The following is a 15,395-nucleotide window of genomic DNA, read 5'->3' on the forward strand; positions in this document are numbered from 1 at the left end:
TCAGTCTTCCAAACACACCCTCCACTGTCATTCTGCAGCTACTCAGGATACACAGTAACTCCTCGCTTAACATTGTAGTTATGTTCCTGAAAAATGTGACTTTAAACAAAACGATGTTAAGCGAATCCAATTTCCCCATAAGAATTAATGTAAATGGGGGGGAGGTTAGGTTCTAGGGAAATTTTTTTCACCAGACAAAAGACTATATTTTATACACACACACACACAGTGTAAGTTTTAAACAATTTAATACTGTGCACAGCAACTGGTTGAGGTGGTGAAGTCAGAGGGTGGGATATTTCCCAGGGAACGCCTTACTGCTAAATGATGAACTAGCACTCGGCTAAGCCCTGAAGAGTTAATACATTGTTGTTAATGTAGCCTCACACTCTACAGGGCAGCACAAACGGAGGGAGAGGAGACAGTATGGCAGACAGAGACACACTCTGTGTGTGTGTGTTGCACATTGCCCCTTTAAGTTGTTTACCCTACTCTAAGTACATTGCCTTTTTAAGTAAATCAGCAAGTTGAGACAGCAGCTGCTGCCAGCAAGCTCTCTCCGTCCTGAGCCCTGTCATCTCCCCACCATGGAGATGGGGTGAGCGGGGGGCAGGAGCAGGGGGATACCCTGACGTTAGCACCCTTCTCCCGCTCCTCCCACCCCGCCCCGCACAACAAGCAGGAGGCTCCCAGGAGCAGCTCCAAGGCAGAGGGCAGGGGCAGCACATGGCAGTGGGGGGAGGGACAGCTGAACTGCCGGCAACTGATAGCCTGTTGGGCAGCTGCCGCACAAGGAACTTAGGGGAGCGGGGAGCTGACAAGGGGCTGCTGGTCCACCTTGATTCCAAGCTCCCACCAGCTAGCTTCAACAGGCTGCTCTTTCTGCAAGCAGTGGACAAAGCAGGTGGCTGCCAAAGGACATTAGAAGGGAGCATTGCGCAACTTTAAATGAGTATGTTCTCTAATTGATCAGCAACATAACAACGAAACAACGTTAACCGGGATGACTAAGTGAGAAGTTACAGTAGTTAATCCACTCCTTTCCTTTGGTCAAGTGTCCAGTGAAAGGTTTCATAAGCTGGGTCTCCCAGAATCAAAGGAGAAATAACTCTTTTAATGTCCAAAGTTGTCTGGGAAGCAAAAATTCCCTTGATTATTTCCAGCAAACAGGCCTGAGTTTCTAAAGATCCTGTCATTGTGGATCTTTCAAGATCATGCACATTAATACTGGGGAACCTTCACAGTGAGCAACCGGGCCTGGCAGCACCCTGGAGAAATAGCCCTCCTTAAGGTGTTCAGCTTGATGCTGGGGAGAGGGAAGTGTGTGGAAAGAATAGGTATCTGGGGCCCATCAATAACCACTACAGAGTTCAGGAATTCTTTCTGTGAAAAACCATCAATCACCTGTGTATTGCCAAGCTTTATGATTTGGCAATGCTCTTAATAGCCCTGGAAACCATCATGACCACACCCATAGCAGCTGATCTACCAACTCCAAACTGGTTAGCTACTGATGAGTAGCAATTGAGGGTGGTGAGCTTCCAGATGTTGAGGGAAACTCTTATGTTGATTTTCTGCTGCTGCAGCTCCAGAGTGAGTTCCACACAGATCCCTACAAAAGCAGTCTTCCACATCCTGAAGTTCTGCAGCAACTAGTGGATGTCCCAGTTCTTCATCACTAGCCTGTCTGACCAGTCAGTGCTAGTTGGCCAACCTTAGAAGTGGTGTTCCACTGTGTAAAGCTGATCCAAATAAATGCCCTGCTCAATTTCATCTTCCTGCTTCTCCTCAACCTGTAGCCATATCACATAATTCAAAGACCTTCAAAGCTGCCAAGCCAAATATATCCACCTGCATGACTGCCAATACTGGTGCATCATCATCCTGTTTGTATTAATGACTCATGATCACAGTGATCAGCATTGCATCTTCCATGCTGCCTGATAACAGTTCAAAAATGGCACTGGCAAAATAGTTAGATGATGGCATGCCAGGAGAAGAATAATACGTGTTAGTTTGACCCCATGCCCCATATTTCCTGCAGGTTCTGGTGGGCATTTCACCATGTACTGCAAGAAAAATCCCAGTGCACAGACCAATCAGCAGAATACTGAACCATAACGGTGCAGCATTCTAAGCAGATAATCAGAACAAACGCAGAGGTTTGTGGACACAACGATTAACAAGGAAAGTACCTTAAGCCAGTATAACAAAGCAGTGTGGATGCACTTCAAATCAATATAGTTACTTTGCTGCACTTAGAGCAAACAAACTGATCCAATATAACATCCTCATGTAGACAAGCATTTAATTATAAATAATCAAACCTAGAATTTACAAAAGCATGAATCATCATAGCCAGATCTGTGACCAATAGAAGGGAAGATGAGCCAATCATAGGTAAGGTTGCGAGTATGTCAGAGGTCTCAGAAGTCACGGATTCCGTGAGTTCCATGACCTTTATGACACTGGGGCCCCACACCTCCCCAGCCTCTGCCGGGGGGCCCCCCCACACCTCCCCAGCTGCCACGGGCAGTGGGAGACTTTCTGTTTCCAGTCATGCAGATGGAGGGGGACAGACCCCTGCTCCTAGCCCTGCAGGGCAGCAGGGAATCCCCCCAAAAACTCCTTGCCCCGGGGTCAGGGATCCCTCCCAGCACATTAAGCAGGGGCGGGAGGGTCCACAGCTCCCTGCTGCTGCATGCAGTGGGGCAGGGTGATAGATCCTCTTCCCTCTCCATTTTGTCAGGGATATTTTTTTGTAAAAGTCAGGGACAAGTCAAGGCTTTTGTGAACTTTTGGTCCTTGCCCGTGACCCGTCCATGACTTTTACTAAAAATATCCATGACAAAATTGTACCCTTAATCATAAGCAAAAGTGGGTGTTTTTTGCTGCTCTGACAATATGACATTCGATTATATTTAGATGACACTTAAGATTAAAAAATTGACATTTTTATTAATATGAAAGTTTCCGTTTCAACCTGTCTTGTCCAAAACATTTGGAATCTGAGACCACACAAGATATGTGAAATTTGATTTGTTATAGTGGTCTCAGTCCCAGCAAATGGAGACTGAATGGAACCTAAACTGATCTTTCTGAAGATTCCTCTTTGTCATGCACAGACAGTTCAGTGCTGTTTTGTGGATACACTGGGCTCCCCAACAAGTTAAGAGCCCATCATAATTGTCATTTAATCATGAAAAATTTCAGATCAACCTTACTGGATAGTTTAGGCCTGCCACCATCACTTCAAGGAATTTAAAGTCTGAAGGAGGATGCTGGACAAAGAGCCAGGCCAGTAGATAGTTACTGGTCAACACAATCCAAGCTTTACGTATACAAAGCTGGACCTGCTGGTGATGAAAACATGCCAATACATTAGACCCAGATTCAATATCATGGGGCTTAGAATGCAAAGATATCTAATTGCAACAAAATTGGCAGGCTCAAGGTAATTACTTATTTCACTGAGGATCTGAAAGGAACACTTTGTCAACTTAATGAGCTTACCCACAATGTGGATTAATTGCAGAGATGGGAAAAGAGCTCTTGGCTCAATTTATCACTCAGCTGTGAGATTCCAAGATGACAGCACCCTTCTCACTGTCAGGTATCCTCTCATCTATGCCAACCAATTGTTAAGGCACTGACGGATAGAGCCATAGCCAGACTCGCCACCACCTTTATGAGAAGTACAGAATGCCTAGGCAGACTGAAAAGAAGAGGCCTAAGCTACAGTGCCAACAAAATAACAAACAAGAATTTATCATAACATTTTGCAAGTCAGCAGCACATAAAACACTTCTTGGTTGACAACATGAATGTTGTAAATGAAGGATCGCCATACAAAAAGACACCAAAGATGTTCCAAGTGCTCCTGTGCTCCAAAAAGCGACTGTGCATCCATAATCAGATTTTTTTAGGGGTGCATTGTCAGAGTTCTACCTGTTGATTTCATTAATGATAAGGGTTTACTGAATTTACACTCACGTCTGCTCCGCAGAGCCAATACAACTCAGGTAGGCTGTATTTTATTCCAACACTGTATCAACAGAATTGTTAATTAATGTTCTATCAATTAAACCTGTACAACTTAACATAATAGGGTTGCACAGGTATAAAGGAAGGCACAAAGTGCCCTGCAGAACCTTTTAACTGGTACTGTTGTGTGCAACAAGTAAAGATCCCAGTTTGACATTCAGATCCCAGGCTGAATCTGCAGTGCTGGCATTTTCCTGCCAACTGAGCGCATCTCATACAAAAGTAATTTAGAAACAAACATGAAAAACAACAGAAATAATGGGGATTACAAAGCACAGAAAACATGCACTTGGAGCCTGCTTTGTGAGGGAAGACATCAGACACTATTCTGAGCTTTAAAGGATGCTCCTGTATTTCCTTAATGGTCTTCCTCTGAGCAGATCCTTGGGGATAGGGAGGGAGAGGAGTACTAGCCTTGCTGGGGGTATTATGAAAAAAACCCAGCAAAACTGAGACAATATCAGTACAGCCCTGTGCAGATATAAATTGGTATCTGCGGAACCGCAGGGCTCTCCTGGGAACCGCAGGGGCGAAAGGAGTATAACATGGGGCTGCCGCTCCCAGGAGCCAGCACCCCGCGCCAGCAGCTCCTCCAGCACAGCTATACCTCCCCCAGCCCTGTCCTCCAGTGTGGCTGTACATATCCCAGACAGGAGATGCAGTCATGAAGAAAGCTGCATGGAAGGGACAAGGTTGAGGCTGGGTGCGGTACAGCCGCATAGGAGGAGCTATTGGCATAGGGTGCTGGTTCCTGGGAGAGGCAGCCCCACGTTCTACTCCTTTTGCCGCTGCAGTTCCTGGGACAGCTGTGCAGTTCCGCATATACCGATTTATATCAGCATCTGCAGATATAAATTCATATCTGCGCAGGGCCCTAAATATCAGTCTTACATGTGACTACATATCAGAGTCTTGCTGCCATTCTTGTCCCTTTTCTAGAGGAGCCAGAACAGCCTCATTCTGAAAATAACTGGGTTTGGGTGGAGGAGAGACAAAGGGTTCTTTTCGCCCTGGCCTGTAGGGTTCAAACCTGAAAAACAGATCATCCATCAACACTTTGTCCAAAGAGTTACCATATTAAAGGACTTAACCTTTGGGAGGTGACCAAGTTATTCTTAAAAACATTTCATAAGATACCCTTAGGGATGCCCAAGTTTATGTCTACTCTGCAATTAAACACCCATGGCTGGCCTGTGCCAGCTGACTTGGGTTTGCAGGTCTCAGGCTCAGGGGCTGTTTAATTGCAGTAGATGTTTGGGCTTGGGCAGCAGCCGGAGCTCTGTGATCCTCCCACCTCACAGGGTCATAGAGTCTGAGCTCCAGCCTGAGCCGAACTGTCAACACCACAGTTAAACAGCTCCTTAGCCCAAGCACCGCAAGCCCGAGTCAGCTGGCTTGGGCCAGCCTCAGGTTTAAACTATAGTGTAGATATACCCCAAGACGACATTTTTCCCTTGTAGGGGAGCACTATTAAAACAGGTGCAGATGAAAGGTCACTCAAACAACTGTAGGGCCTGTGGGGCTATAAGTAAAAGAGAGGCAGCAGAAAGGAATTTGAATTACACCACAGATGATACAGAAAACACAGGTAAATGCAGAAATGAGGCAACCTGAAAGAAGGAATGTTCCCCAAAAGCCAGTTTTTGTAACCACATTTTACCCAGAATTGGGTTGTACAGACAACTATCTTGGAAGGAGCCCCCAGAACACTTGTAAACTCTCTTTAGAGTTTGACATTTATTCAACCAGCCACAGAATATTAGCATCCACCTGAGCAGTATAAGAACCTTAATAACATATACTTTGAGGTGGAAAAAAAGCTCCTTGAAATATTTAAAGGAGTTTTGTTTCTTAATCGAAAGAATTCATTTCCTATTCAAAATGTTCTGAATAGAATGGTCAACAGGGGGAAAACTTGGAACCCTGCACATATGAGTCACTTTTACGTTTAACCAGAAATAGCCCTCCTCTTTAAGCTCCCAGAGGTATGTTTTAGATTCTATGTGTAATAGAAGAGATACTAACTTCAGAAGTCTCAAGAGATTCTCCCCTCTTCAGGGTTATCAGTGACATCATCATTTATATCTATTGTGTCCACATAAGGATATTGGTCTATCTGGAAAGGAAAGCTCCTTTAGGCACTACTGTAATGCAAATAATGACGACAGACAATATGGTCACACATCCTTCCATATGGTGACCAGACAGCAAGTGTGAAAAATCGGGACAGACGGTGGGGGGTAATAGGAGCCTATATAAGAAAAAGACCCAAAAATTGGGACTGTCCCTATAAAATCAGGACATCTGGTTACCCTATCCTTCCACGAGCAGTACAACAAGCCAGTGGCGGATTAGCCAATCGGGGGGCCCTGGAAAAATGGGCACCCCCTACACCCCAACCCACTCCACCCACACAGTGCTCCAGCCGGGGAGCGGGGTCAGGGCTTGCCCTGTTCTGGCCAGCACTGTGGTCAGGGAGTAGGGTTGGGGCACGGGGGCTTGCCTGGGCCGGGCACAGAGGATGAGTCCCCATGCCCTGACCCATTCCCTGGCAGGAGCACTGGGGGCAGGGGGATGACTGCAGGCGCAAGGGGTAGGGAGAGGCCCCACTTGCTCTGGCCCAGGGGCCCCACAAAACCCTAATCTGCTCTTGCACCAAGCAGCTTTGGAAAAATGGCAACAATCACATCTGAAAGAGGTCCTTTCAGAAAAGCATGCCACTCCCTCCTAGAACCACTGCACCTATTACAGAGCCAACAGTGACTGCTTAGCATAAAATGTCCTTTGGCTGTTAGCCAATGGATTACTCTTCCATAAGGTACAGCAATGAAATCCAGGAGCCTATTTACCCCAACAGTGAGAAACCACAACCCGAAGGACCAATTTTGGTGGGGAGATTCCAGCAAACAAGATACCACTGTAGTGCTGCACGTTTTTAGAGCTCCGGGGGCAGAAGAAGAATAAAAGAAGAAACTTCACTATGACGTACATAAAACTATCTAACCTAGGAAGAAAGGAAAGGACTGAGCAGACAAGTAACCAACACAAAAAGTTAAAAAAGTTAAGTTGAGCCTACCCTCCAAAGGAAGAGGGCCTCAATCTGCTGAGAGACAAAAAACCACTGAGCAGGACATGTCAGAGAGCCCCCTTTAAAGGAAAGTGATATCATAAGAGTTTATAACTTCTTTCCTGCCTCATGCAGGAATTAATATAATGTTAATTAAGCAGAATTAATATAATGTTCTGCAATTGCTTGATAACCTTTTCTTTAATGTTTCTCTTCCCCTTTATGATAAATTGAATATTGTTCTGTAAGACTGATTGTTCTACAAAAGGTTACAATCCATTTCACAGAGTTAATTAAATAAAGTAAAATACAGGTACAAGCATTATGCCAATTGAACAGGCTGAAGCTCTTAAAAAGGGTAGGTTGGTGACTATGCCCAAACTGTGAACGACTGCCAATATTCCAAGAGATATTATGCAGGTAGTGTCTCACTTACACCAGCAATAATGTGGAATATTTGGTCAGTGCAATGATTTAGTTAAATTCCCTAACCTGCAAAATCATTTGTATTAACACTGAGCTCCAAAGACATTTGTAAAATTGCTTTATCTGAAACACAAACTGCTGCTAACACTCTGCTTGATCCTGTGGAAGTCAAAGTTGGCTACTTTTCAGAAGTAGAAGCTGTGTTAGTCTGTATTCACAAAAAGAAAAGGAGTACTTGTGGCACCTTAGAGACTAAGTTGGCTACATCAGTCTTGTTTCCATTTCACCTCTGAAGATGTCTGAAGAGTAAATTCAATAAGACCTTCTAACATAAACCAGTTACCATAATATTACAATGTTATTTGCATATGTGAAACAATGACTATAAGGTAAGACACGAGCAGAAATTTTCTTCCATTCACTGTCTGCAAGTGCTGCTACAGTAAAAATGCAAGAAACAAGCAGTATCTTAATGACTTTATATTTCATTGTTCTGTTTACTTCCTTAAGAATGAGAATGAGAATGTAAAAGGTCAGCCTGCTAAACATTAGATTTGCAGGTTATTGAAGCAGGTTCCTCCAGAATCCTTGTGTTTAATATGTCCAGGATTTGAAAGAGTAGGAAAAGTGGAGATTTCATTTCAGCCTTTTAGTTACAGTGTGTCACCTTTGGTTTACATGTACTTGCATCTCTGTTGTTCCCTTTCAATTTATGCTCGGGTCTTTCCCTGCGCAAGGTTTATGCTTGCATCCTTCTATTTAACCATCACCACTTGTTTTTAAGCATTTAAGTACACATTCACCCATTCCCAAAGCAGTTTAGAAATAGACACTTTTGGCATGAACATTAATTTTTCAACACCATTGTGTCTAAGCACTTTTCTTCCCTTTTCTAACAAAACAAACAACAAATAATTGGCTAGAAAAATGGGATCAAGATCAGTTTTACATGGTTGCTACGAATGCTGGTGTACCAGAGTTAATGGAAAATGTAAGAAGATGCCTGGAAAAAGCTACTTCCATCATGCCATTCACTATTTAACCCATTATAGCTTCACATCCTTCACCTTTCCTAAAAGGTTGCCTTCTATTGCACCAACAATGCTCATTAACACAAATTAAAGCTGCAATTTTCAAATGTGTGAGACTAAAGTCAAATTCCTAATTCCAGACCCCAGGTTTGAAAATTACAACCAAAGTGTTGAAATGTACACAATATGCAGCTGTTTTTTCATTTTTGTTTCCACAATAGCACATTTCCAGGCCTCAACTGAACTCCCATAAACAAACTATTTGTGTTTCAAATTCTGAAGCTATTTTCTTTGTGCTGTTGTCAAATCTGGTCATAAATACAATGTGCAGACTCTATTGGAAGGGGGTACAGCTTCAGTTACCACAGGTAAATTAATATTTCAAAAGTTTAAAATTCAGCCAAAAAATGGCACTCTCTTCGTTCCCCTGAAGAAAGCAGTAATACTATATAACATGCTAACCTAGCATTGCCGCTTCTGTGGGCTACAGTGAAAAGAATATTGATAATTGTATTACTATAATAAAATCATATGTCTGAGACAAAGTTCATGTTCCCTCCTCTGTTGCCTACAGTTCATTTTCCACTGTTTTGGCCAGCCTAATTTTAAATATCACAACTGAAGAAAATTCCATCACTGCTAGAATATTTAAGAGAAAGTAAATGTATGCATTAAATTTTATACCTTGTTCAAACTAAGGCTGACAAAGCCTAAAGAGGATCAAGCTCAAACAAACTAGACAAACACCCAGGTCACAGGGCGAACTGGCTGTTTAAGGGAGTTCTGGGTTCAGCCTCACCTGTAATAAGTTTACCTCTCAGTAAAGGAGTCACGTGATACAAGCATGTGACTAGGAACCAAGCCAGTTGGAAGGTATAAAGACAACCTGGGCTCAGTCAGAGAAAAGACTTAAAGGAGCACGAAGATTGTGTGAGTTACTCCACAGACTAACTCCTTAGAAGGCCTAGGGAGTATAAACCTGAAGGAAACAGGAGCCAACTAAAAAGAGCTGGGTAGAAAAATGTAAGTTGTTTTGAAATCTATGTTAATAAACCAGACTCCAAAAGGAGGAGGGAGAATTAATGAGAAAACACCCACAATGTGAAGACTCCTTAATTGGGGAAAAAAGGGAGACTGAGGCAATGGAGGTACATAAAACCAGACCAGTTGAGCTCCTGCTACTACTCCCCTACTCTTCCATGCATTTATCCAAGCCTAAGCCTGAAATATTTTAAGTTTTGAATCTATTAACTGTGTGTTTTGATACCCAAACCTAGTCATTTGTTAGCATTCAGGTTTCTATTCTGAACTTTTCACAATACCATACTTCACCTCCCCAAATCCCAACTGCAATTTGAACCTTCCCACAGATCAAACAACATCCCTGTGGCAAATGCAGCATTTTTTAACATGGAAAGGTAATAGGAGGTCTAAGCTTCTTTTAATGATATTTAGCAACTGAAAATTAGGAGAGCCATCACCATTGAACCAGCTAGCTCTCCACAGACCACCAGCAAGTGCTATGGAAACTATTTGTGATCTCTGGATTGCAATTTGGATCACTGACATAAACCAAAAAGCTGTGTAAGACTAGGATTAAGGCACATCACTTATAAGGGTCTCTTGAAGAGATGTTAAATTTAAGAAGAATATTGCTATGCAACTTAATTTGAACAATGAAATTAGAAGTCCGTTATATTGTTCAAAGATTAGACAATTGTTTATACTGCAAAAAGAACACATACCATTTGACAGCCAAGTTTTGCACCTCACCATTCTTATCTTCCAGTAACTTCAGAATCATCTTCACTACTTTCCTTTCACTGTCATCATCCAACTTGATGGAATCCTTCTGTAGCTCAGTCATCAAGTCATTTGTAGCCATAAACCTATCCAAAAGAATATCCAAACCATTATAGCTAAACAGATATGGACTATTCACAATGTGCTACAACCCAAGCTCATCAGTTTCAGTCACGCATGATCAAATTTGTGCAGTTGTCACTGTATGCATCCGATGAAGTGAGCTGTAGCTCACGAAAGCTTATGCTCAAATAAATTTGTTAGTCTCTAAGGTGCCACAAGTACTCCTTTTCTTTTTGCGAATACAGACTAACACGGCTGCTACTCTGAAAAGTGATCAAATTTAGTATTAACATTTAATGCTACCACTATTCTGGGGTAAAAAGCACCAGTTTTAACTAATTATAGTTTTAGAATATAACAAATTGATACAAGAAAAGATTCTTACAACATTTCTAACAGCAATAATCTTTCATTAATCTTGTAATTTCTCCTCAAGAACAAAAGCAATCACAAACTTAATTTACTTCTACTGTTTACACTATGTTAAAGTAAAGGTCTGAATAACTATCCAAAATGGAATTCACAGGAAGCGTGAAGACAGAAATGTATCAAAGTTTAAAACAATACTTTCATTTGCTGCAAACAGATTTTGTAAAAGCAAACTTTTATAAACATAAAACCAACAGAAGTGTAGCTACAAGTCTTTATTTTAGAAAGTATCCTTGAGTTTCTTCAAGCTGCATGTGGCAAGTTGCTGAATATGTCACTGGGATCCTGCAGAACCAGGGAAAGACCTGTTGGGAACCAACTTTAACATGAAGAAGGCCAAGGCTGGAACTTAGTGAAGGAAACGGAAAAGTAGGGACATGCTGACCAGGGGTATGTCTATGCAGTTATGGCACTGTAATACCACAGGGTAGATGCTTCCTAAATCAACAGGAGGGATTTTTCCATCCATGTAGTTAATCCAACTCTCTGAAAGACAGCAGCTAGGTCATTCTTCTGTTGACTCAGCTGCATCTCAACCGAAGGTTAGGTCAGTCTAATTGTGCCACTCTGGACACAAGATTTTTCAGAGAACTAACCTAGCTGTGTTTCAGAGTAGCAGCCATGTTGGTCTGTATTCACAAAAAGAAAAGGAGTACTTGTGGCACCTTAGAGACTAACCAATTTATCTGAGCATAAGCTTTCGTGAGCTACAGCTCACTTCATCGGATGCAGCTCACAAAAGCTTATGCTCAAATAAATTGGTTAGTCTCTAAGGTGCCACAAGTACTCCTTTTCTTTTAACCTCGCTAAATCACTCAATCTAATTTTCCAGCATAGACCAGGTTTAAGACAGTCAAGTGAACCGTACACAAGTTCTCATGCCCTTTCTACATCTTTCCCCTAAGCCCTCTTAACACCTATTTGGGTTCGCTTTTCTTATTAGCAGTTCCCATTTATTTCAGCTCCAGGTTCTATAGACTCCCTCAGCACCTGTCCCCAGCAGCTTCCCAATGCCCAATTAATCTTGCACTTCAGCAGTGCAACAGCAGCCTTGACTCCCAACTGCAAAAAAGATCACCTTCACCATAGCTGTCATCCCACACTTCCTGGGGAACAGAATCTGCCTGCTACTGCATGGGCTGCATCCAGGAGCTCCAAATTCTAAAAAGAGCATTTTGAGATCAAAACATGTCAAATGACAGTATCAAAAAGGAGCTGAAGAAGAGCTCTGTGTAAGCTTGAAAGTTTGTCTCTCTCACCAACAGAAAGTGGTCCAAAAAGAGATATTACCTCAACCACCTTGTCTCTCTAGTATCAAAATATGTAAAGTTTAGGACAAAATCTTGATTGGACAGTTAAAGCAAATGGCTACAAAATACTACTAATGTAACAAGTAAATCAATTTAATGTAGTTAATTCTGTCCTTCCTTGGTAATAGAAAGTGTGCATCTCCACCATCCCTCTTTAAGGTATGGTTTAAGCATTACTAAAAAAATCTACAGCACTGGGGGACTTAAAAAGCAGATTCTTAATGTACGATTCCATTCAATATGCAAATACATATTCCGAATATTTTACTGGATTCACAATACATAAAACTGAATTAAGAAAAATTGTTAGTACTTAAGTCACTTCGCAAACCTGAATTGTTAACCATATCTTTTATGGTTTGGGAATTCAAACATGCTAAACAGTCCAAAATTATTTTTCAATATAGACAAATGAATAAAATGTAAAAAACACTTAGAACAAATATACTTCTACTGTTTGTACTCAAACTGTCAAAGAAACTTTAAACACATTTGGCTGGAAAAATGCACTTTCTAGGCTAATACTGTGTCAGTTTTCACACAGGCCATTTTTTTGTGAAAACTTTAAACCCATCAAAATCAGTAAGTATAGTGGTAAGCTATATCGTTAGAAGCTACCCACTCTCCTCACCAATGCAAAATATAAAACATTTAATCGCATGAAAAGAATTAATTTGGAAAAGCTCTAACTTAAACAGTTCTTAACATGAAGAAACAAGATTTAACAGAAAACATTTGAAACACCATTTTCCATGTTAGATTGTACTGTTACAATATTAGTCTTCTAAATCATTTAGAAAGGAAAAAATATTAAACATAGCATCACTCCTTTGATTTGTAGAGCTATAGCTTTATTTTTAAAATAACATTCTAGGCCAGTTATCTAATCAGGCAAAAGACTCACCTGAAGAATCTGACCACTAAGTATCAATAGTTAAATCTAATAAAGCTTGTCTCTAAATGCTATGACTGCTTTATCGAGTGCACAAAGTTTTCTATATACTGTAAATTGAAAACCAGAGCTCACCTACCATTTTATTATACAAAGATCTTTGTAATAATTTAATTAAATGATCTTTGAAATAGTTTTATTTGGATGTATGTATTCTCTCTCAGTGATTGCAAGCTAAACAATGTAGCACTGTGGTAATCCATGAGAACCAGGAATCAGATTTACCAGAAAATTCCTGTTAACAAAAATAAGTGATTAATCTATTGTCCATGTTGAGTTAAATGCAAATGTACCATATACACAAGATGTAAATTAGATTTAACTTTGATTTTCTAAGCTATTTAATACAAGCAAAGGAATAATTTTTTTAATTATCAGGAGGTGGCACCTTAAAGACTAACAGATTTATTTGGGCAAAAGCTTTCATGGGTAAAAAGCCGACTTCTTCAGATGTCTGAAGTGGGTTTTTTACCCATGAAAGCTTATGCCCAAATTTTTTTAATGATTTTTAACCTGATGTATTCAGTAGTTGACACATTTAGTCTTCCACTGCTGGTTAAAGAAATGTTTATTTTAAAAAAATTAATGCATGGAGACAAAACCTCAACTTTGTTTTCTACAATATATTTATAATGAAACAAATCAAATATTTTATGTCTTTATGTCATACTGAAAATTGTAATTTCACTGTCAAATATTCAAAGTTTATATGCACAACTTCTTTAATCTATAGTGATGTACAATTATGATTACTAGCAAACAGCTACTATTTGAGTGCACCTGCACAATTCTAGTTCTGTTGTGACAAATCCTAAACTGTAAGTCACTTTCTCCTCCATCAGCTATAATCTTCAATTAGGCTTCCTTTACGAAAACTTTAAGCATGGACTTTCGTGGTCGGCCTTGGAGCAAGGAACCCTCTGCCCACCGAACAGGTGCAACAAGGCTAGTAGGCACCAACGCTTTTCTATCCACTTCAACCCTACCCTCGTGGGACAGCCTCCCGATGGACCTAATGGACTGAAATCACAGGCAGGTCACCAACTACTGAGGTCAGCCCTTTGTGGCTCCCCACGTCCCAACCCCAGCAGGACTTCTGAGCGCGGCGCACTCAGCTCTCGTCTCGCCACTTCACAGACACCGAGAAGAAGCCAAGCAACTGAGACTAAACTTTCATTGGGCGCCAGAAAACTCGGGGCAATCCTGGGGGGCGGGGAGGCTGGGATTTCTCCCTGAGCCCAGACCCCCGCTCACCGCCCCCTGCAATGCTTCCAGACAGGGGAGCGGGGGAATGGCGCACTCCTTCCGCACATCCCTCCTGACAGCCGGGCCTCTGCCCACGAGCCACAGGCCCCGGAGTCATCGGCCTCCTGCCGCGGGGGCACAACAGCCAGGCCCGGGTTGAGACACGAGGAGGGGCAACAACAGCAGCAGCCTCGCGGGTCGCAGGCGGAGAGCGGGCTCAGCAGACAGGGGCGAGAGAAGGGGCCTGCGCGGGGAGCTCCGGGCGGGCGGGGAGCAAGGAGGGGACGGGCCCGGAGCTCACCTGAAGTCTTTGTCGCTGGATGTCATTTTCTCCAGCAGGTTGGAGATGTGGTAAGAGGCGCTCGCCATGTTGATGGTCCCGGTGGGGGGCGTCTTCTGGGCCTCGCCGGCTCCACCTCGCCCGCTGCGGGGGACGGCGCTGGCTGGGTGCGGCGGCTGTGTCCCCGGGGGCGGCGCGGAGCGAGAAGGGAGGGGGATCAGTGAGGCCGCCGCCGGGGGGGCAGGCTCATCGCCACTTGGTGACACGGGGGGGGAAGGGAGCGGCCTCGCTCAGGCGGGAGGAGGGGAAAGGAACAGAACCCGAGACGGCCACAGCTCGCGCTTGGGGCGAGGTCAAAGTTCAAGTAGGCTCTCGCGAGCCGCCCGAGCGACGCGATTTTGTAGCTGCTGATTGGCTCCGGCAGGCTCGCGCTGTTGTTCGGGCGATGTCACAGCGTACGTGGCGCAGAGCGTGCGCGGGACGTTGAGGCAGCGGTTACAGAGGGGAAGAGGCGGAGGGAAGAAGCGTAGGCTTGGAAGACTACGAATCCCTGCATGCAATGCGCCGAAGCGCGCGAAGTGATCTATAACAAAGCACGCTGGGGCGTGTAGTTTTTCTAGAACATGAGGCGCATTGCATGCTGGGGTATAGAAGTTGCATTGTGAGACGCTGGCGGAGCATTGCATGCTGGGACTTGTAGTCTCCCACTGGTGTGGGGGCGGGGCGATCATTTTTCTGGTTTAGA

General features: G+C 43.0%; 1 protein-coding gene across 1 annotated transcript in view; it reads right to left on the minus strand.

Annotated features, from left to right (window-relative positions):
• Positions 1-15,054, minus strand: part of CAND1 (cullin associated and neddylation dissociated 1) — a 53,063-nt gene extending 38,009 nt beyond the window's left edge. The window contains exons 1-2 of the mRNA XM_048835823.2: positions 14,672-15,054; positions 10,314-10,457 (exon numbers count right to left, since the gene is read on the minus strand). Coding sequence (XP_048691780.1) covers positions 10,314-10,457; positions 14,672-14,739 — 212 coding nt within the window. The 5' untranslated portion in view covers positions 14,740-15,054. The remainder of the gene's footprint in view (positions 1-10,313; positions 10,458-14,671) is intronic.
• Positions 15,055-15,395: the final 341 nt, after the last annotated feature.

This window comes from Caretta caretta, chromosome 1 (assembly GCF_965140235.1).
Source record: "Caretta caretta isolate rCarCar2 chromosome 1, rCarCar1.hap1, whole genome shotgun sequence".
Lineage (NCBI taxonomy): Eukaryota > Metazoa > Chordata > Testudines > Cheloniidae > Caretta > Caretta caretta.